Here is a 23,583-nt window from a genome sequence, read left to right as displayed (position 1 = left end):
TTTATTTCTAACTATAATACCGAATATCACAAACACAAAGTCATTACATCATAAGTCATCATCGATCTTATTTTTAATGTCATTAAGAACATCTAGCGTCGCGTCTAGTACAGTGACAAAAGAGTTTGTCATAAAATAACATGATTCTTTAAGAATTTCGGTCGAAGAATTCAAAAGATCGCAGCCACAATCGCATACCTATTAACAAGTTGCATTATCAATCATTTGCAGTTTACTCTTAATACTATAAAGTGCTTAGTCAATTTCCATGAACGCTGATTCGGATTAGGCGGTTATTCTGAAAGCTTATTGACAAGATTTAATTTAAGAGTTGACGTTTATTCAGATTGCGCTAAATCGTTCTTTGACTATCTCTCTTTACCCTAAACACTTTAAATACAATATAAAAGTTTGAAAACGAAAGAAGTTAAAAAGTTGTTATTTGAACACGTTACGAACTAGTTTGTCTGAGTAAGGCTTTGGATGTTCTTTGGAATTTAAATTTGAAAGGGGATTAAAATGAAGAGGGAATTTTTCTACTATAATATCTCGTCTCCTAAAGTTAGGCAATAGTTTCTAAGTAAAAAACTTAACTGATGGCTGCTTATTTATGTGCACAAGACGAAAATTCTAAAGGTTCTCTTTCATATCAAAATGCATCGACTTAAGCTAGTTGCTTTTCCAAACTAAGTGTTAAATGAGAATGACATTAAAGGGGGTACGGAACGGCTGTTGGTTTTTGACTTTAGTGACTTACACGAAAGTCGAGCTGATGGTGGCGAAAAACAAACTGGCTATTTTTCTGGCATGCATGTAATTTACAGACTCGAACATATAGATATATCTAGAATTTTTATCTTCTCCAGCCTTGGCCATCTTTTCATCCAGAATGAGTCTCGCTGAAATATTTCTTTGTAATATACTTTTCAAAAAAAAAAACATTGAACCAGCGAGCAAAGTGCGCTGGTCTGTTCATTGCGCAAAACGCGTTTGCTGGATTTTTAGTACATGCGCGGGATATATGGAATGTGAGCATTTTAACCGGTTCGTAGCCCCTTTAAGCACTTGATATAAATCCCAAAATAATAATTAAACAACTTTGCAATATAACATGGACTTAATAATTCCTCTTATAACACTTATTTAATAGATATGACAATTCTCGTAATTAAACAATTCCTTTTTAGTCTTTTATAAACCACCGCGTAGCATTCTCTCTTTTAAAAACTACAGTTACACCGGATAGCTCGCACTTTCATTATCTTGAACCATTTTCTTGTGGCCCTTGAACTTTCATTATTACTTCCTTATTAAAAAACACCGGTTAACGCAAACCTCGGACAACTCGAGCATTCGTTAACTCGACCCATTTTTTGTCCCCCTGAAGCTAATTTTTTCGGATAACTCGAACTTTTTACTCGAAAAATGGAAATCAAAAACTAGATAAATGTTAGATTTTTTTTGTTTTTTAGTTTTTATTAACTCCTGATGTAATATAGATAGGTTTAATAGATTTAATTTACAAGTGACGTGCATGTCTTATTATCGCACAGATTGTACCTTTTCATGGTAACTGTTGCCCCACCTCTTAAAAAAATCGCTTTAACTCGAACTATAATCTCAGTTTAGACTAAATCAACCTAACAGGGGCTTCTCTTAACTTAAAAATTCGTTAAGTCAAACTATTTTTCTCGGTCTCTTGGAGGTTCAAGTTACCGGAAGTTACTGTAGTACTGTTGTGAAATTCTGACTTATTAATGTAATACAACGTGCTAACTTTAACGCCTCTCTTCTCCAAAAGACAAACAACTTTTCCTTCTTACAGTACTGACACACGATAAAATGCAGAGTTTCAGAATTTTGTCTATTTCGCTTTGTATAAACTATATGGTTTTAAAATCCCTTTAAATATTTAATAATACTTATTTACATCATTATAATTTATATATAAACAATCTATGCTTCATAAATATTAAATGTATATGTTTGTCAGTAATTCTAAAACTTTAACAGCGAGTGAAACAGTTATTTGCGATGTCATGTTACTAAAAGTGAATGAGCAAATATCAATGTGAAAAGGGACACGCCCTGTCATGCATTATTTACAATGTCAGATGGCATGACCATGAGAGATAGAACTTTACAATACAATTTCTCATTACCATCTGAATAGATTGGAAAACTTTTTAGATTTGGGTAGATTACTCCACTTTCTTACACACTTTTGAATGTATCCTCCAATGCGAAAGCTAAAGAAAAGAAAAAATTAATAAGTTAACTGTTAATTTAGTTATCAGTGATCATGGAGAAAAGAACTTCTTTCTATATAATTTGACTTGCTGAGCTGGAAATGCACACGAATTAGGTTTGTCTATCAAAAACAGACAAAATAGTGGTGAAATTCTTCAGCAGTCTTAGTAGAAAACTGTTTTAGCTTTACCTGACATTCTTGGCTGCAATACCATATTCCTCTACACCCCGAGCATAGAAATTGTGCACCTTTATCACATAGTTTGCAGTATCTTTTAATGAGTTGCTTATTTGCATTAGGGTCCGATGTATTGGTAAAATTCCCTTGACGAGAGAAGTGACCCTCAGTTGAAGCTGTTAGACGTTGTGCATCGAAAGAGCTTCTGACTGGTCCATTGTAATACCTTTCTTTATCAGAAGATCTTGGTGATAAAATAAAGTTTGATCTGTCAACAACTGACATGGAAGTAGATAAAGGAGGCGACCTCTTGTACTGATTTGAACTAAGATAAGGAGGTGAAAGTCGAGATCGATACGAAGGGGACAACTTATAGTTAGATGCATCCAGTGACTTAGGTGGTGATTGTCTAGAGAATGATCTAGGTCTGTTATCAGCTGGCGGTGACGGACGAGAATGTAGAGTTGGAGGAGTTAGTCTTCTAGCCTTCGATACACCAGGATGTAGAGGTTCACTGGACCTTCGTTTAGATGAAATATCATTGTCTGCGTAATTATATAATCTATCTTCACGTTCAGAGAAAGATCTCTCCTGATATGATGGTCCATGCGATCGTTGATGCTTGTATAAATAATCTCCTGCTGTTTTGATGGACATGTTAGAGACTTCTCCAGCTTTTTTTAATGCTTCAAGCTATAAAATATATATGCAAAAATACTAAAACAACACGGTACAAAACTTTTTACTGTTCCATTTCATATATGTTTCGAAATTAACCAATCAAAACATTGGGTACATGTTGAGAACGCCATAATTTATAAAATGCTATCAGTAGCGTAAAAATAATAATACGCATCAATTTTGATGACCAAAAAAAAGTTTGTTTCTAAAAGTTTAAATTAAAAAATACAATTTATTGTTTGCTTTCGGGTTTTTTTTAAATGTCAAAATCTGCTCGCTTATTATGAAAACAATGGTTTTATGTAGAACGTTTATAAAAATATGGATTTTTTAAATTTAGAATTGAAAAAAAAAATATTGTTTTGTTTCGAAGAAAGAATTATATACTTGGTATAAATTAGCTTTATTATATAATCTACTTTAGTAAAGTGATAATATAAAATGTTAATTTAAAGCTTAATTCTTCAATCCAAATCGTAATTTAAATCTGTTTGGAAAAAGCATTATAATACATTGGTTGCATAAGAGGTTAATTAAAGATGGTCACGCACCTGTCGTATTTGCTTGATTTCTTCTAATTCTCTTGACCTTTCTAATGGTTGTGGTCTGTCCAATTCTTCTCTTGCAGGATACTTATCAACCGGCGTTTGTTCATCATGTTTATTTTGTAGCTGACGTAAAAGCAAATTATCGTTCAATTCCGGATTGTCATAATAGTTAATTTTTCTGGTTAAAGCAGCTGATTGCCTGATTAAGTTTTGCTGAAGTTCTGCCTCTCTTAATATATTTCGTTCACTGTCAGTCAAACGCGAGTCTCTAGCGACATGCATGTTCACTCGAGTTTCTCTTTGATTCAGGTTGCTTTTTGATGTGTTTACCATGTTATCAACATAGGCTCGTTGATTAGCTACAGCAATTTGATTGGCTACTAATTGAGATGCAGCAATTTTATTGGCCACAAGCTGATTAGCTGTTATTTGGTTGGCTGCTAGTTGACTGGCAGCAATTTGATTGGCAGCTAATTGTGTTGCAGCTAATTGACTTGCAGCGATCTGATTAAGAGCCAACTGATTCGTAGGTATTTGGTTTATAGCGACTTGGCTTGGTGAAATCTGAGTCACTCCAATTTGGTTCATTGGATTCACTAAGTGTTGTCCGTTGTACTGATTGTTATAGAGCTGTTGTTGCTGGTTACGTTGCAGAAGAACAGCTGTTTGTTTTCGATTGTAAGCTTCTAGCTGTCTCAGTTTATCGTTCATCATTTCTAAACTTCGTTTTCTATAAATCTCTTCTTCAGGATTATACATTTGCGGAGACGTGATAATCTCTTTTTGTCGTTTTAAGTCATTGATTTCTTTTGTGTAAAACTTTATTCGCTCTTCTATCATATCTTGCTTTTGTTTTGCTGCTGCAGATATGTTTAAAGCAACATTTCTTTTTTGTAACGTTGCCATAGCCTGTGGTGACATTAAAAGTTGTTGGTTTTGTAACTGCAGAAGTTGCTCGTTTGAGCTTGTGTTATACCCTGGACTTGATTTAAAGTTTGGTTTTCTTTCCAAACTAGATTGTAGTTGCAATTTTGTGTCGTGTTCATCTATCCATTTCTTTTGACTTTCAAGTTGTTTTTGTATTTCTATTCTTCTTTTAAAAGATTCAGGTGATAGGCGATTGGTGATATTAAAAGCTTCTTGTGGATTTCCAGACGATGGGTCTCGTGTTTGTTCCACCCGCAATACAGTAGGTTTTAACAATGGTAAGTTCAATCTACTTTGCTCTTTTTCTTCCTGATGTTTCTTTTGATTTAACGTAGCTTCTTCACCTGTCCTTGTTGGAGTGCGCTGTTGGCCATTCACCGTATTTGTATAATCACGCTTATATCCATTACTTTTTGGAGACATCACCCTTGATTTGAATGAACTTAAAGAGTTATATTGAATTAATGCAAGATCCTCACTTGATGGAATTGAATACTGTTTGCTTGGACTACTAGAGATTATCCTTGGTTGAATAGATATTGCATCCGGAACAGATGAGCTGTTTGTCACCTCGTTTCGGTTAGATTTCGCTGCAAATGATTGCACTGTATCTCGATACTCTTGTGAAAGGTGTCTTGATCTTTTTGCATCGTCCTTATTATAATGAAGGTCATTTGTGGAAGATGACGAAGTTGACAAATTGTGGCTTTGCATAAGATCTATTGAACTTGTGGCGACATTTGAATCAACATCCTTTTTCTTTGATAGTGATTCTACTTTAACAATCTGTATTTCGGCTTCATTTTTAAATTCATCTTTAGGAACGTCCTCATGACTTTCCTTCTCATCTTTTTCTTTACTTATGCGAGATTCTAACTGTGAAATTTCCTTCTCGCCAATCTTTTTTTCTTGTTTTAATCGCTCCACTAACCAATTATGACGTGGCAAATCCATTGCATATCTCTGCTGAGTCTGCGTATCACTCTTTGACATTGCTGTGGTAGTGTCTTTCGTGGTTGTTATTATTTCATTAACCTTCGGCAAAGCGTTATTTGCTTCCTGGTCGCTACCATGTCCGTTTTTTAACTCGTCTATTGTATCTTTTGTGCCAGGCTTACCATCCAGATCAATTACTAGGTCATGATTGGGACTTTTCCTCCATGGACTTACACGATTAATTTTTATTGTTTTGCTTAGCATTTTAGTGAGGATATCTGAGTGTGAACAATGATCAATGTCTTGAATTTCTTCTTCAAATAATTTTGCATTGTTATTGTTGACCATATCGTGATGGGTGCATTTGATTTTTTTATCTTGATTTTTCTTATCCAAGGAGTCACTTGATTTGTTAACAAGTTTGAAAGCTGAACCTTCCACGTGATTTAGTTTTGTGTTCTCTTTTGTTAACTTTTTATCTTTGTCTCCTTCCGTTTGATATATATTTTCTCTTGGTGTTATTTCATCTGATAAATCTTCTCTTTCGCATTCTTCATTTCCATTTTTGTTACGTTCTTTCCAGTCAGGACAATTTTCCTTTCTAAGACCACTAGATTGATCCTTGTACCATGAGAGGATTTCTTTTTGCTCCTAAAGATGATCAGAAAATCAATACGAATGCGAACCACTAAAAAAGCTTAGCTTGTTTGGGAGAAATGACAGCTTTATTTACTTCTGAAGCAAACCATTATAAAGTAATGGATATAAGTAAATCGACACTTCAACTCGCATCTACATTTGTTCCGAATACAGAAACGAATATTTCAAGCAACAGGTTTTAATGTCAGTCATAAGGATTTGGACTCTAAATCAGCATTAAGAATCAAATCTAATAGGTAAAAAAAATTTTTATTTTATTTTAATAAAAGTTAGTTTTTTAAAATTAAAATTATCTTATTTTACCTCCAGCTTTGTCATTTCAGTGGCTTTCACCTTATCAGGAAATGGATTAGATTCAACAAATGGATTTTTTTCTCCTTTTTTGCAATATCTGCACTGCCAAGGCACTTCAGGAGCTAAAACTTCTGATGCAATAATTGGTCTGTGACAACGCTGGTGATAACCTGTGCGAATGAAATCAAAATAAATAACTGTAAGCAAGTAAATATTACAAACTTGCAGTAAAGTTTATACCTGCTACAAATCTATGCACTCAAGAAGACGTTTGAAAAATTCAGTAACACTTTAAAGAAAACGTTTTCATGAAGAAAACAAATATTGAATGTATATTTTTTTTATATTGAATAGAGCTATTTAAAATATACCATGAATGGTGCATTAAGATGAATCATTCTTATTCAATAAGTGATTCGTTGATTCAGATGAGTTATTTTCTTTTTTATTTGCAAGAAATTTATTTTGGTGTGAAGAAGAACAACCAAGTGCATATCTTAGAAGTCATATAGCAATTTATCTTATTATCGACGCGAAAATACCATTATATATTTATAAGCTGTTCAATTATTTAAAATGTTTCAAACAAATATCTGCAGCTGGATGTGAATACATCACGTGCTTTGAATTGCAATATAAAGTTGCCTTGGTGATATTTGTATCGCATGGATATTCAAAATTTGTTAATTTGTGTTTTATTTAAAGGCTAGGTCAAATCATATATTTCGCTTTCGTCAGTTTCGTTAAGTTGATGAATTATTAAATTCAATTAATAATTTTGACATTCTTTTTAACACCTAAGTAGACTATTTTACTAAGTCTAATCATGTCATGTGTAAAATTTATAAAGGCGTGTAGTGGGTGGAGTTGGAGGGTGTAGTGGGTGGAGTTTTAAACAAACAGGAAGTAGTTAGGAATTATTAATAAGATTCAGGTGGAAGAGAGATACGTGGATTATGTGGATCGGTACAAGTAGATAGGGATACAAGTAGAAGGAAATGTATTTATGTGTGTGCGATTGTCATGTATACTTAATTTTTCAAATTTAGGTGCTTTATAATTGTTGCAGGTATCTAACTACAAACTTTATTCACATGCAAAAACCTATAAGAATCCACCCGTCGCTACTAGCAGCTTCCATTTTGGTTCATAGACATATTTGTGGCAATTATTATAATATAGACTAGTCGTTGACCCGTGGATAAATCCACGGTTTACCCGTCCCTTATTAGCCGCATTTCGTGTGTCTTGCTACTGCGGTTACCATTTTGCGTGACAGCAACGGGGTCGCCCATCCTTTATATATCGCATTTCGTGTTTCCGCCACGAGACTCGCCGGTCGCGGAAAGACAGACAAAATACGGCTATTATTAAAGAGACTATCAACATGGCCTGTTGTCTATGGAAATTTACTGGTTGCAACAAAGTCACTAAAAATATATCGCATTTCTTATTTGTACTCTGAAAATTTCATGTCTGGTTTCGAATGACCCGCTTTTAGTTGACAAACAGGAAAAATAGCTACTATTAATACTGGTCGTTAGCCCTTAAAAAAAATTCCACGTGGAATCACCCGTGGTACATGTTTCCCGCATGACCATGTCGTACATCCGCCTGTTAGCATGAATAACTTGGACGGGGGTTAATACTATGCATATAGGTGCGGTTATGATGCAAATTTAGATTCCATAACCCTTGGTGTTATAAGAAATTGCGGAAAGATCAAAGGAATATACGCTACTGTTTTCAATAGACAGACAGAATACGGCTATTATTAGTATACAGATGTAGCTAGCGAGAAGCTAAAATTAAATTATTCCTTAAATACCCCCGGTTCCAGCATATGCAATTTGCAAGAATCAAAATGGTAAACAATGCGTTATTTTAGACGAAATATAAACCACCTTAACAATTTTTTAACTTTACAAAAATTTAAAACCGTTTTTAAAATAGAAATAAGAAAAGAAAAAGAAATATTAATCAAACTTACCGACTGAACAAATGTCACAAAGTACTATATCGTCGTCCAAATCAGTCCGGTCCTCTTTGCAAATGACACAAATAATGTCTGCTGTTGTTTCGTTCACTACATGAATAGACAGAGATGCTATAAATAACTCTTGTAAACAATAAAAGCGAAAGAAGACAAGCGAAACTAGTGCTTCTTTCTTTCAGTTTCACTTTTTTGTTAACAAAAAAACTTCTTCTATTTTTTCTAAATCAGTTCCACGTATTTTTTCTTTACATAGTTCTCAGTCTTAATAAGTCATTTTTCTTATACCTCTATCTATGTAGGGCTCTATACGACATGTTATAAACGCTTCTGGTTGACCTAAAATGTCACAAAAAGGGACCAAACCCTTAAAAGTAAATTGAACGATGGTCATTTATCATTTTCAATTTTTTAATTCAAATAGAACAGATCTACGTCATGAGGTTTTTAAATGACGACAACAATTCCAAGTTTTATTTAACATAACAATTACCAAAAAGCCATAAATTGCGGCCAATAAACACTTTTAATTGAACTTTTAATCAACCAATGAATGGCACATGTGAACAACGTGTAGTAACAAGTTATAATTGTTCAATATCTAAGCACGTTTACTATAAGAATCCTAGATAGACGCCTCTTTCTAAAAGTCTGCTACTATAGTTTTGTTATTTGAAAATATAAAGCCCCGTGCTAACGACAGAAAAAAAAAGTTATAGCTTTGGAAGCCATATCAAAACTACGTTCGGGAAGGGTAAACGAATTTTGCATTTTAAAGCCGCAAGCATACATTATGTAAAAGGTTTTTAAAATTTTTAGATTGCAAATTTCCAAATTGGTTTCTTTTCATCTAAGTAGCTTTATTTGACGAAATGATGTACTTAAAAAAAATGTATGCATTCCTTGCGTGTTGATGAGTGTTCTGTTTCACTTTTTTTTATTCGATTCGAATTCGACGATATTTTATTCGATTTTTTTTTTTTTTTGAAAATATTAAAATACTATAAAAGTTATAAATTTTAAAATTTGACATCAAAAAACTCTCGTCCAAACCCCCCCCCCCTACCCTCAATATTGTTTGCTTGAGGGAAACCTCAAACAATGCCATCAAAACAAGAAACTTACCACTGTATATATTGTTAAATCCTACTTCTTCTTTCGAGTCGTCATCAAATAGTAGCAATGCTGTCTTCTTTACATGATTCAACGAAAGTATTTTGGCGTAGTAAACTTCTTTGTTGCACTTAGCTAAAATAACTTCACCCCTCGCAAAGGGAAAATCGTCTTCACTTTTGGCTAACATGGGCGATAAATCAACTTAGTCTAAATAAAAAACAAAGTTGCAATGTTAGTGTTAATACAATACAATAATAATTATACAATAAAGTAATAATTATAACACATAAAATACGAATATAAGAACATCAAAATAAACTTATAGGCTTATATTCATCTTAGAACACGTTAAATTACTACCAACAGATTTTTTTCTTTATCGTAAGAAAACCACTAAAGTCGTTAACTAATAGGTCATTTTGTAGCTAACCCTAGACAAAAAGTGTTGAGAATGATTCCTATGTTTCAAAATAACGCAATCAAACGAAACCATTATTCGAACACCACCTGTATTGTCCAAGTATGACCTTACACACTCAGTTAGTAACACTGCCCATAAAAACATCAGGCATATTAAAGATTCAAGCCAAGTTCGCGTATACATATAAGTTTCTAAGAAAAATTCCCAAATGCGATGGTTTATACCTTGAAAAGCGAAAGTGAAAGTGGTTTATTAATAACGCATAAAGTTGGGCATATTTGTTATCGTTTGAGTTAAAAAACTGCTTAGTGCTTTATCTCAGATGATCTGAAAGCTAGACAAACTTAACAGATCGAAAGTTAGTTCATAAGAAAAGAAACAATTTTGTTTACTTTACTAAAATGTTTGTGTACAGAGTAAATAAATTATAACAGATTGGGAAATTATTATTGTTGAAATCACATAAAAGCACTTCTACTACAGTAAACATGTTTCGACATCGTAGAAGATGTTGTTACAAGCTCTATGTCTGTTTCGATTCCATCATTCAATCAAAAGTAGTCAGTGAGAATCGAAACTAAAGTAATAATATCCGCGTCATGGTAGCTTTAACAGGTTTTGATTAAACTTATTTTCCATCAACACTGAAACTAAAAAGACATACACCATTTGTTGTTTTTTTCGCCGAAAGAAGCTTCAGAGGTTCTTGAAATTTTTACATGGATCAGGATAATAAGGAAATTGTTGGTCAAATTAACTTAAATTTCTTATGCGTCACATATAAAAGTGAATTAGAATTAAAAGCGAATATCAGAGTGCAGCAAAACCTCGTAAAATTTAATTGGGAAAGCTAATACGTATGGAGACATGTTTTTAAGGCATTTTTGCATAGTTTAGCATAAAGTAATGTTACTCGGTTGAAAATTTTTAAACAAAAAAAATTCAGTAGCCTTCGCTGCTTTTACACACTATTCATTACCGTGTGTGCTACAAAAATGTAAAAAAAGAAATGTCGAAGGCTTATGTCGAAAAAGTGGACATTGGAGGGACTATTATCATGACTACGGAGGTCCAGTCATGGCTGTGAACGACTGCCTTTAACGATTTCTAAAATTTTCTAGATTTTCGAAAACGCTATTCAAATTCTAAAGACTTATATTCTTAGAATAAATAAATGATGTTTTTGAACCTAGCTATGTTATCTCTGAAAAAAAAAGGTGAGGAGACCTTTAAACAACCCTTTTCTCAGTTTCACCGACCCGTTATGCTTAAGTCTGATTATCTACAGACAGTTGTCTTGCCAACCATTTGAATAAACTCGCAAACACCACAGAAAGATGTTTCATAACACAGGAAGCTCGCTGTGTCTAACACCTGCACGTTAAGAATTAAACAGGTGAAGTTTACTTTTGTAATTGTAATGGTCGATTTCATCACAACGAAGCAGCCGGTTGGAAACAGGATGAAAAGTCATAAGGTTGTATAAAATATTAATTCGCTAAAGAAGAAATAACTTGTAGCCTGGTTAAATGTTGAACTTAGAAAGTTAAATAGTACTTCGCAGCTAATATCAAAAATAATTCAACCAATAACAACTGCAATAATGAGATCAACAACCAATCATTTTGCTCAATTGTGTTTTTAAATGTTTCTGTCTTCAGTTAAACCAAAGGAGCTCAAAGCAACGTTTTCATAGACAAGTGTCAAATTTATGCAAATTATGAACACCTGAAAAGTTGTGTCGCCAGTTTAAGTATTTTTCTTGTAACATTTTCTATCTGATTTGGCGCCTTTTCACACATAATAACAAATTTGCTATTGATTAGGAAAACATCGTACTTTCCGTAACGCCACTTTTAACAACATATTTCAACACAGTTTGCATATAACCAATAAGAATGCAGATGCCAAATATATTGCTTATTGTCATACACATGGAATGTATCTGTCTATTGTGAAAAAACTATCACCTGAAGAGAAATTGCATCTTGCATCCCCGTGACAAACTCAAAACTCCTCATTGCAAAACTAGCTTTAATGTTTTGTGAACAAATGATCAAAACAAGTTTTCCAGCAAACGGGAAGTTTCTTCACAGCTGTTTTTAGCATTGCTGTGATTTACTAATGTTTTGAAATCTTTTGAAATAAAAATCAAAAAAAAAGCAAAAAATATTAATAAATTTAATAATAAAACCGATACACAAAACAAACAGAATAATACACAAAATATAACAAACCTTGACATTAGTAAGGATACTGAAAGGTACTTAAAAAATTCTTGCCATCAATTTGCAAATAATTTTTCAGAAATGACATGTAGCGCATCTAATTACATCTTTAATTACTTTTTAATTACATCAACTTTCGTTGTTGTGTTTACTTGCAGTGGTAACAAAAAATAAACAAAAAAAAAAAAGAAAACAAATGTAAACAAACGCGTAAACAAAAACACAAAAGAATTTGGAGTAACTAGCATAGTGACCAATTGTAAACATAAAAAAAGGTTATGAAACATCTGTTGTGTTTTGATAGGTGATAATACAACATATAGAAATAAAAACACGCCCGTGTAGGCAAGTGTGTAAAAAAATACAGAAACTAATCTTCTGTCTAACGCAACACCAAAACAAGCTGTTAACATAAAATTATTATCTACATCTCTTTTCTAGAGATCTCTCTGTTAGAATTCATAGACCTATTTACATAAAGTTGTTCTTTAATCTTAAAACCAGATTATAAGGATATATATAGTCTGAATTAAAAGCAGATTTTCTTTTACTGTGGTATTTGTCAAGGTTGATTTTATCTATGTCTATTGTACTGACAATCTTATTAAAAATTTTAGTCCAAGGTAACCGTCTTGTTATTTGTTGGTATACAAACAAACAAACAGGAAAAAATGCTCTCTATGAACGATGATAAGAATGTCTATTCCTGATTATATAACCCTTAAATAAAACAATAACTCTATATGACTCTCTAACTCCATATGAATCTTTAAAACTGTATGGCTTGGAATAATTTATCCAGCTATTATAACATGAATTACTTGGTCGAGCTACTGATGTTCTACTGTGAAATAAAAAGTAGTGTACAAATTTTGAATCCTTCGCCATTGGATGCGATTATCATCGGATATAAATAATAATATAAAAGTTTAAGAATAAAAAATATATCTATAAAATTGTAGCGTTCAGTGTCATGTGACTTAAAAATATGCATTATGGAGAGATTGTGGTTTGTATATTCTAATATTAACATTACCTAGATTAGTTCTAGCTAATGTTAATTAAAAGAACATTTTAAAGAATACAAAAATCACCTACATTTTTTCCGAAGTGAAGTCCAGTCATATTTTATAAGAGCGAAAAAACACAATATTCTGTTACAGGTTTGTTGCTGTGATCCGACCTTCTTACCGGAAACAAGTGAATGTTTTTTTACGTCGCATCAACAAAAAGTTAACCAATCATACGGAAACATTTTTACGTGCTTTTTGTTCTACTTCATCTTCTTCTTCATAGCTTTCAGCATTTTTTTAAAGAAATATGCATAACTTGTATATTATATACACAAGCTCACAAATAATGCATCTTTAAGCTGACATTGAGTAAATTTTTGTAAATCTGTAAATAAATCACCAGATTTTTGTGCAACGCTAAGGCAAATCCTTCAAGCAGATAAGTATTAACTACAGATGAAATAAAATGAGAGAAATTAATGATCACTAACGAAATCTATGATCAAAACTGATGTATCTATGAACACATTTTGTAACGTCTAACAAAAAAAAGGTGGCAAAATGTTTTTAAATATACCTTTCATAAATCAAGAATTTTATCAAAAAACTCAGTCTTCTTTTCTTTCGGAAATACAATTCAATGATCTCGACGAGTGCTCATATTGAGATTTCCTTAACAAGCGTGAAATGCACGAACACCTGTAAGCTAACAACAAAACCGGTCAAATTCACAAACCGTATGCTTAAAACTTCATGGCGAGTGAGTTTTATGCTCCACACATAACAGAGGAGATCAAGAGTATTATGAACAATATCACAGTGCGCATTAATTCAGTTTATGCAAACACATTTATCTAACTTCGGCATGCTACGCTCAGACAATCTAAAACCTGTTGAGTTTGATCATGGAGATAAATATGAGGCACGGTGAATAGCACTTACCCAGGAACTGGTGTAGTGCGTATACATCTGCAGTTTAGCTGGACTACCTGCTTTCCATTTATGACAAAAAATAGGTTTTTCCGATAGTTTTTTTTTCAGTAAATACTAAAAAAAAATTGGTAGCTAGTATTAAGGCAAATATCAAAAATAATATTTGAGTATTGAGAAAAAAGCTTATTGTTACCATTTTGGTCTATTTTAATTATGTTATTATTTCGTTTTTAGCATATTATGGTTTGTTCTTACCATACATATCAAATGTTCTTCTTGATACGAAGCATTTGCCAGTTGATGTGATATTATATATAGTCATTTGAATTTTGGTTTAGCTACTTGTCCTTAGCTATATTTGTTTCTCTTGCTACTAACGCAATGACTTATTTCTAGGTTTTGGATAGCCTTATCCATATATGGTGCCCAACAAAATTCAATGTTTCTTTAAAGATAAAATTTAAACTGATAAGTTGTTTAATAGTAATAAGCTTTGTGATAGTTGTAAACAAACTACCATTTGCACAAATAAGGTCCAGTTGTGAGAGTTAATACATACGTTACATATAGCATGGGAAACGTTAAAGATTTGGGTATCGTACAAATTATAAGAATAAAATAATAGCGTGACACTCGAGGTCATCGGAAGTGTATAAAAAACAAAAATAGCGACTTGCCGACACTAGTTTAATTGAAAATGCAATTTAAAATATTTAAGCTTCCCTCTTCTCCTTCCAAGCTTTTTTCGTACGGTGATTGGCATAACCTTTTATGTAAGATTGAGAAGATCCATGTTCAGTTGGTAATTATATTATGTGTCTACCATATGTCAAATGTTGCAATCATGCGATTCTGACAATGGCATTTCTTATCTGGAATACTGTATTTCTTAAAGAACTTTCCAGAATATTCTAGAAACTATGGTAGTGTACCTGTGTAGTATGGTAGTGTAGTGGTATACTACCTGCTTTCCATGAAGCAGAAAATTCAAAATAATATACCCTCTTTTTTATGACAAAAAATAGGTTTTTCCGATAGTTTTTTTTTTCAGTAAATACTAAAAAAAAATTGGTAGCTAGTATTAAGGCAAATATCGAAAATAATATTTGAGTATTGAGACAAAAGGTTATTGTTACCATTTTGGTCTATTTTAATTATGTCATTATTTCGTTTTTAGCATATTATGGTTTGTTCTTACCATACATATCAAATGTTCTTCTTGATACGAAGCATTTGCCAGTTGATGTGATATTATATATAGTCATTTGAATTTTGGTTTAGCTACTTGTCCTTAGCTATATTTGTTTCTCTTGCTACTAACGCAATGACTTATTTCTAGGTTTTGGATAGCCTTATCCATATATGGTGCCCAACAAAATTCAATGTTTCTTTAAAGATAAAATTTAAACTGATAAGTTGTTTAATTAAGCTTTTTGATAGTTGTAAACAAACTACCATTTGCACAAATAAGGTCCAGTTGTGAGAGTTAAAGATTTGAGAGTTAAAGATTTGGGTATCGTACAACTTATAAGAATAAAATAATAGCGTGACACTCGAGGTCATCGGAAGTGTATAAAAAACAAAAATAGCGACTTGCCGACACTAGTTTAATTGAAAATGCAATTTAAAATATTTAAGCTTCCCTCTTCTCCTTCCAAGCTTTTTTCGTACGGTGATTGGCATAACCTTTTATGTAAGATTGAGAAGATCCATGTTCAGTTGGTAATTATATTATGTGTCTACCATATGTCAAATGTTGCAATCATGCGATTCTGACAATGTCACTTCTTATCCGGAATACTGTATTTCTTAAAGAACTTTCCAGAATATTCTAGAAACTATGGTAGTGTTCTTAGGGAGTGGCGCACATACCATTATTAGTTAAAACTTAGACGAAAGCCTTAAACTTCAACCATTTGCTTTATTTTTACTACTGTTATCTTTGTAAAATGTTGTGGTACAAAGTTATACAATTGTTGCATTTTTATGTTTTTTTAAGTAAATGTGTTTAATATTTCTCACATTAAAATTCAAAACTTAAGATATATTTCGTGTGTTGACATTCAAGCTGCGGGAGTTAAGGTGAAATTTTATGTCCATAACGAACAAAACAAGCGCACCTAATCTATTATAAAACAACACAGGGAAAGTTAGAACAAACGAAGAAAAGCAAACAAAATAAATAAAACAAAATAAAATAACAAAAAGCAAGAACAAAAGACAAAACATAACAGCTTCGTGATAACTTAGACACTGTAACATGCGAATAAATAATCCAAAAGTCCAACTGACTAGTTATTTTGATTAATGTTAAAATCTTAAAAAATGCTCATTTTAAAATAATATTATTATAATATCAATGAATATATATTCATGACTTTGAATAGCTCTAAAAGAAACCATAGTGAGAGATTAATAAGGCTTTGGGGCGCCATTGTGAATAATTTATGTCAGCATCATCTAAAAAGGAAGCTTAATGAGCAAATCGCGAATCACCAAATGTTTTCATTTTGGTGCAGGTGGACATATCTTGTACAATCATTTAAGCTTTATTTGTGTGGGGACATTGCAACAATTATATTAGAGGAAAAGGACCAAATTATTACTATCATATGAAGCCTCACCATGGTTAAAGTTGACGCACCAACTGGGAAATTATAAAATTATAACTTTATTTTTTGTTGGTGGAGGAAGGCGCTCCTAAGAAAAATATAAGAAAATTAATTTTCTATTTCAATAACTATATTATTTATTGATTTTAACTTTTCTTCTTTCTCACTTATAGTGGCGTCAGCCTGTAGAGGACTTGTGATGAGGTCTAAGACGATACAAACATAAAGATACTAGGATACGTGATAAAGGGGCGCCAAAAAAACAAAAATAAATTCATAGATTTGGGTTGAATTGTACTCAGCCTTTAGAACAAATCTTTAAAAAAAGCTGATTTTTGCTTGTTGAATTAAAAACAAAGAATTGGAACCAATGGTTACTTATGATCAGTATTTGTATAATTCTTGGAATCAATGTTTATGAGAGGTTACTTGGTGCCAATAGTTGTAAAAGGTGAACTGGTACTGATGTACGTAGGTATATATTGTATACAGACTAAACACACCATACTTTACAAGTCAAGCTGGAATTAAATTTTTATGATTTCGGCACATGAAACACACAGATGATCACTAGATGCAGAGGGGTTTAGCATGCATGCAGGGCACTGGTACAGATCAATTCTGGTGCCTTAAATATGCCGAAGAGAAGGTGAATCGACTTCCATCACCTTCGTATGAAAAACTAGTTACATTACTGCTGCTTAATCAATGCTAATTCAAACGCTTGAATTTTATGAGTTTTCAAGCCATACATTCTTAATACCAACTAATATTTCTCCCAACCCCACCAGTGTGTGTGTGTGTGATTTTTACAGGATGTGTCGTTGGTAGCAGGGTGACTTTTCTCTGCTGTGTCGTGATTACACTTTTTTTAAAGAAGAGCGGAACTTGGAACAATTAAATAAATGTTGCAGGTTGTCTATTTGATGTATATTCTTTAAACATCTTTTTTGTTCAAAATAAAAAATATTTTCCATTATTTGCCAAAAAATATGAATAAAACCTCCTAAAATATTTCGTGAAGGTATAAAAATAGTTTGCTGGCATTTCATAGTTTATTCTCCATCACGCGCATCAAATCTTTTGTTGGCATCATCATATATAAAAGGTCTGTGAGTTCACGAAGCTTCCTTGTGTGGATTATCTAATCTTATTTTGAATAATTTGGTTAGACCGTTCAGTATCTGAGCAGGGTATAAGAATTTTTATTGACTTTTAAAAGTATCTACAATAAATTAGGTTCATATTAGTAAACTTTATTAAGTCAATCCACTTAAAACTTTTAAGGCTGTTTCTAATTAAGCGTAGCTAATTGGTCGAATAACAATGTGCTATTTTCAACTTGAATTTGAACTGAACAGAACGCAAACTTGTTATAGGAAAAGTTCAAGACAGAGAAAGTATATAGGGAGAGAAAAAAAAAACAGGCTAATGCACAAATTATGTATGCGGGTGGAACAAACGGCTAATATTTACTCGAGATAGAAAGGTGATCAAGATGTAGCGTCTTAAAAATACCAAAGGGTCGCTGTGTATAAAATTTCCGCAAAAAGAAAGTTTAAAAATGTCTTCACACTAGATTCATTGGTCTTTCATATATTTGTATCCTTACCATAACTATTTACGACAAAATTATTTACGACGTAACTATTTACGACGTAACTATATACGACGTAACTATTTACGACGTAACTATTTACGAACTAACTATTTACGACCTAACTATTTACGACCTAACTATTTACGACATAACTAAACTATTTACGATGTAATTATTTACAAGTTATTTAGGTACGAAAATGGTAAGCTACACACTTTACCTATTCCTGTTCTCATATGCCTTTAACATCTAAAATTAAACGTTGTATCTCACCAGTGTTTACTACTACTGATCAGAGAATCAAGAATCTGAGACTCGTCATTCTTATGTTACACCGCCACATTCAAGACAAAAACAACCTACAAGTCTAAACTTGTCCACTCTTTCGTATGCTGTAGAGTTGCCTAATGACATCATGTTGTTTTTATTGCTTCACTTTTCTGTTTACATTTTTAAAATGTTCGTACTATTAATAAAAGAATCAATACGCAAGCCGTTGAGATATTAAAAAGATGCGCTACTCTCTTGTTATTTCTGGAAGTAAGGTGTCAACATTATTTACAAAGACAGTTAGGAAAAGTAGGCGAATAAGTGGGTGCAAAAAATGTAATATGTTTGCTTATAATGCGTCATTTTTGTTGTGTCATGAAAACTAAAAATGTTTGTAATATTTGGATACAAATTATTTCACAATGCCCAATCGTCTGTAATTCAAGAAATATTTTTTCACCTTCTGGCCGAACACAAAGACATGCAGATCGGTATTAAAACGATTCAATTCGAGTATGTATTTAAATATAAGAACAAACAAAATAAATATTGTAAGATCACTAGAAATTTGCTTGTAAAATCATTTTATGAAACCATCTTAAGGTAATGATAAAAAGAACTCGCACTGCTGGTTCGTGCACAGTAGCTAATAGACGCATCTATCGATAATTATTATATATTATATATACATATATTAAAACGTATCTGTTTTGGATCAATAATAAAGTCACAGTTGATATTATTATGCTTAAAAATGCATCAAAAGAAAAAACATACTCACACAGCTATGAAATTGTGAAAGAACCTTTTGCTTGCAAAAGCCACTCTGGTTGCTGTAATACAAGCAGTATGCAATAGACTTCACGACCAAGTAGAGAACAGCACTTAATGATTTGCAATATTTAATAACCAAGATGTTGTGATATTAAATGAATCATGCATAAAATATTATTTAATTTAAGGCTGATGATAATGATTGGATTAATAACTTACAGCGTACTTACTCACAAATTTGGACTTTACACAATATGCTAACATGTTATTGAGCAATTATATATATTGACGTCATTAAGATTCTTTTAACTTACAAGGAGAGGATTTATAAGTGGTGAGCATGAGGAATTATTGAAATTGTTTAAGTAATTATAGTAATTAATAGAGCGTGCGTCAGTAAGACTTTTAATCTTTTCTCATTGTGGTATTTAAACAATAGTCACTTATAAAATCGTCGCATTTTGATCATTATGCCTCTGGACAAGACGGGATGAGACTTCCTTCTTTGACGTCATTTTTTTCCTTTACGAATTTTAGCAAGAAACAATTTTAGTCTGTATCGCAAAACAATAAGTATGCAAACTTATGAATAACCGCATTTGGACATGTCTTGAACTGCTTCAATAGTAATTTTTTTACTTACAGCTATATATTTATTTATTTATTTATTTATTTATTTATTTATTTATTTATTTATTTATTTATTTATTTATTTATTTATCTTTGGGTGGGTTTAGGTACATTAAAGTCTACTATTTATGAAATATGAGGACTGAGTTCCCCTTTACATGGACTTACAATTACATTTACCCGAGATCAAACTGTGATAACAGAGTTTCGTGTACGTAGTTTTCATGTGAAGTGCGAACTGCGCAACACTTTGTAAAAATACGCATTTACACATGCGCAATAAGGTTATTTCTAATGCGTAGTGTTTACAATGGACGTTTTTTTTGGGGGGGGGGGGGGGGGGTGAAAGATTACAATCTCAAAACAAGTTCCTAATACGTGTGAAAATATTTACAGACTTACAGACTTAATAAAATTTTAATTTTGCCCGGAAAATGAAACTTCGTGTGAAGGGTGTGTGACAAGCCGCTTAATAAATTTGTTCCTCTGTGGTGTTTTTAATACAAAAGTTATCCGCAAAGAATTAGAAGCAGTGGTAATAGCACCTAATAATTAAAGAAGGAAAATTCCGTTCTTTTTTTCGCAATCCTGCGACAGGTGTTGTTAAAAAAGAAAATTCCGCTTGATCAGTTCCTTACAGTAAATGCTCTTTTTCGTTTGTCGCTTAGCAACGCTTTAACGGTTGACTGCACTTTAGTTTATATCAAATGATGTTAAACGCTGGTGAATAGAACTTATTACGGTTGAGCAGTAGCGGTATATTTAAATCTTAAATTCCTTAAAAACCAGAAGCATTATTTTTAAAGATTCTATTTTCTCTTAACACATTTTTAAATTTATTTTTAGAATCTTTAATTTAAACTACCTAATCTATCTGGAATAGGAATTATAAAATGTTTTTCCGCATTTAGTGGATTCATTGTAAACATTGATTCCAGTGTGGTCCTTCATGAAGAAGCAAAAATGGACAAATGTAATAATCAAAATAATAGTTTTGGTATGCAAAAATTATTTAACGTAGGATGTGGTTCAAAACAACGGAAGTAAAGCCATCACAAGACTTCTAGAGTAACCGAAACAAACTAAGCTGTACCGAAACATACTCAATTTATTTCCGCCCTGGTTATTTTTACGCAACAAAGGTGAAACAACAGAAAGTAACCTAAAGATGTTGCTTTGTTAACATTATGTTTTAAAACGCGAAAACAGTTACTGGTGACAACAGAGCTTGACTTTTGTAAGTGATATTTCTTGTTAAAGAAATTAAAAGGGAATATCTTGTTTTAATTATTGGAAAGAGTTTTTGAGGTTACAAATATTTAAATACAAATATAGTTACTTTGCTAACTTTTCTCCTGTTTGCGTCATGTTGGATCCAAGAATGTTTAATGACAATTTTTGGGGGCTTTTTACTTTTCATGACTACCTGAGAAAGTCACACGTATTGAATTATTACTGCGTATCATTTCAGAATGTCACATTTTTTTTTCTTCGTAATGCGACAAAATTTTGTGCATTATCAGATGTGCCTCTGAGAACGTTAAAATATTCTGTGAAAAGGTAACACAAGATTTAATTGCTTTTGTTAACTAGCTTATACCATTTCCTTGAACTTTAAATAATCTTAAAGCTTTCTACTTTTCGATATTTAAACATTGTTCTTTTAGAAGGACGATTAAAACATTAGAAGACCTACTGACGTACCAGCTATAGGTAATTGTATTTTCATCAAGTGCTTTGGCATTATAAATAACATCTCTTTCAGAAAGCATCTATTCGAAGCTCCAACTCAAAATGAAATATGATAATAACTTACAGCTACTTGCTTTCAGCTAGAACTTTTGTCAGTAATAAAACTTAACAAAACAGAACATGTACTTAGTCTATGGTCACCTCACACAAACAGTAGCAAAATAATATCATTTATTTTCGTTACTCACAGACACATTACAAAAATAATTACCAGTTAAAGATGCATCAGAGCTTGTTCTCCACCATCCAAAGACAAAAAAACTCTTAGTTTTTTTTATTTTAAACAATAAATTGCTGACATTGCGTTTATAGCATGACATAATTAAGTTTATTGTTTATACATTCACGTGAGTAAGAACGCTTTTCTTGATCAAATAACATGAATCATTTAATTTCTTTTAGATCAGCAAAAATTAATGCAGATCTCCAACTGAGATTTTGGAAAACCCTGTTGCATCATAAATGTGAGCGAAGCAAAAAATTTGTTAGTTAAGTCTATTGAGAAAGCAAAATAGAATATTATATTATATTTATTCTTAGAAAACAACAAAAGCTTAAAGCGATTTTTTTTGTTGATAATTTCGACAATATAGTATTTCGTGTTTTATTTCGCAGCTGCATTTTCGGGTATTTTATGTTTAACTTCAACAAGCTCGAGACGACTTCTGTTTAAACAAACACTTGCTTCGAAGAAAAATAAAAAAAATTATTAAGCAATCTTTAGGGAAAAAACTAGGTTATTTTTTTAAATAATACAAAAAGGCTTTGATCTTCTTGAAAAAGAGATAATTAAATCATTTCCCAAAATAAAAGGTGTCACGTAGTTAAGGTGTGTCAAGACCATCTGATCCAGTGACCCAGGTGACCCAGAGATAGATGTGAACTTACAACTATGACCTTTAGTTGGATTATGACCTCTGTGGAGCTTAGTAAATATCTACTTACATCACTGCTCCTTTTTTCATGAAGACTTTTTCTTTCTTTAATGAAGCATTGTTAAATTTTTTTCTCGTGAAGGGGAAAACACATCTTGATCATCTGAAAATTACGGCCTTGATAGCAGAATATATTCCGTTGTAAATTATTCATTTCTATGCGAGTTTATTTAATAATCGAGACTATTACCTGCATTTACTAATGTCTCTTAATTTTAATTGATTCAGTATTTTCCTAAATTTAGATTAAAATCGCGGTTATTTTCGCTTATTTTTACATTTGCATCTTTCTGTTATCCTTATGTGCATCTATCGGTTGCCTTCAGAGTAGCTGATTTGCTGACGAGCGACCCCGTAAGTTTTCCATGAGCTAACAATTGGTCTTTATGGTATTAACCGTATTCTTTAAACACAGCATCGGCTCGGGTCCGCCAGTAAATAATTTTCTGACAGGCGAGTCCATGGATTTTTCCACAGGTTCATAACTAGCTATTGATAATGTTCTTTGTGAAAAAGCAAAGTATAAGAAACAAAAAAAATTCTTTTAAATACATACCTTCGTAATGTAACTTCAGAATGCGGAAACCACTTTTACGTGCGAATTTTCAATATTTTATATGTTTGTACTTCCCTCTCTATTAGCTCAGGTATGTGAATACATCAGAAATAGATGAATAGACTCAATATTGACTCGATGCTTGCGGTTAAGTTATCGATTATGCATACATAAAACTACTCAATCCATCAATAGAACAGTATTGTTTACGTATCGTTTATACTCTCAATCCACTTCTTAAAATTCTATCGCCAGTCTTTCCTTTCATGTATAACT

The 23,583-nt window shown here is 32.2% G+C and overlaps 1 protein-coding gene across 3 annotated transcripts; it reads right to left on the bottom strand.

Moving 5' to 3' along the window:
• Positions 1-1,850: 1,850 nt before the first annotated feature.
• Positions 1,851-22,173, bottom strand: LOC130621137 (uncharacterized). 3 transcript variants are annotated; one of them, XM_057436444.1, is made up of 7 exons: positions 22,028-22,173; positions 9,593-9,790; positions 8,465-8,560; positions 6,484-6,644; positions 3,661-6,171; positions 2,441-3,121; positions 1,851-2,249 (listed from the first exon to the last, which is right to left on the bottom strand). In XM_057436444.1, exons 2-7 carry the CDS (start codon positions 9,768-9,770, stop codon positions 2,202-2,204), a joined length of 3,675 nt encoding a protein of 1,224 aa, XP_057292427.1. In that variant the 5' UTR covers positions 9,771-9,790; positions 22,028-22,173; the 3' UTR covers positions 1,851-2,201. The 3 variants fall into 3 exon arrangements, with proteins under 3 accessions (XP_057292427.1, XP_057292428.1, XP_057292426.1); XM_057436445.1 differs by lacking the exon at positions 22,028-22,173 and adding an exon at positions 19,442-20,355; XM_057436443.1 differs by lacking the exon at positions 22,028-22,173 and adding an exon at positions 13,331-13,601.
• Positions 22,174-23,583: the final 1,410 nt, after the last annotated feature.

This window comes from Hydractinia symbiolongicarpus, chromosome 12, assembly GCF_029227915.1.
Source record: "Hydractinia symbiolongicarpus strain clone_291-10 chromosome 12, HSymV2.1, whole genome shotgun sequence".
NCBI classification, from domain to species: Eukaryota; Metazoa; Cnidaria; class Hydrozoa; order Anthoathecata; family Hydractiniidae; genus Hydractinia; species Hydractinia symbiolongicarpus.
The sequence above is the reverse complement of the archived record's forward strand: the minus strand, read 5'-3'. Positions and strand labels throughout refer to the sequence as shown.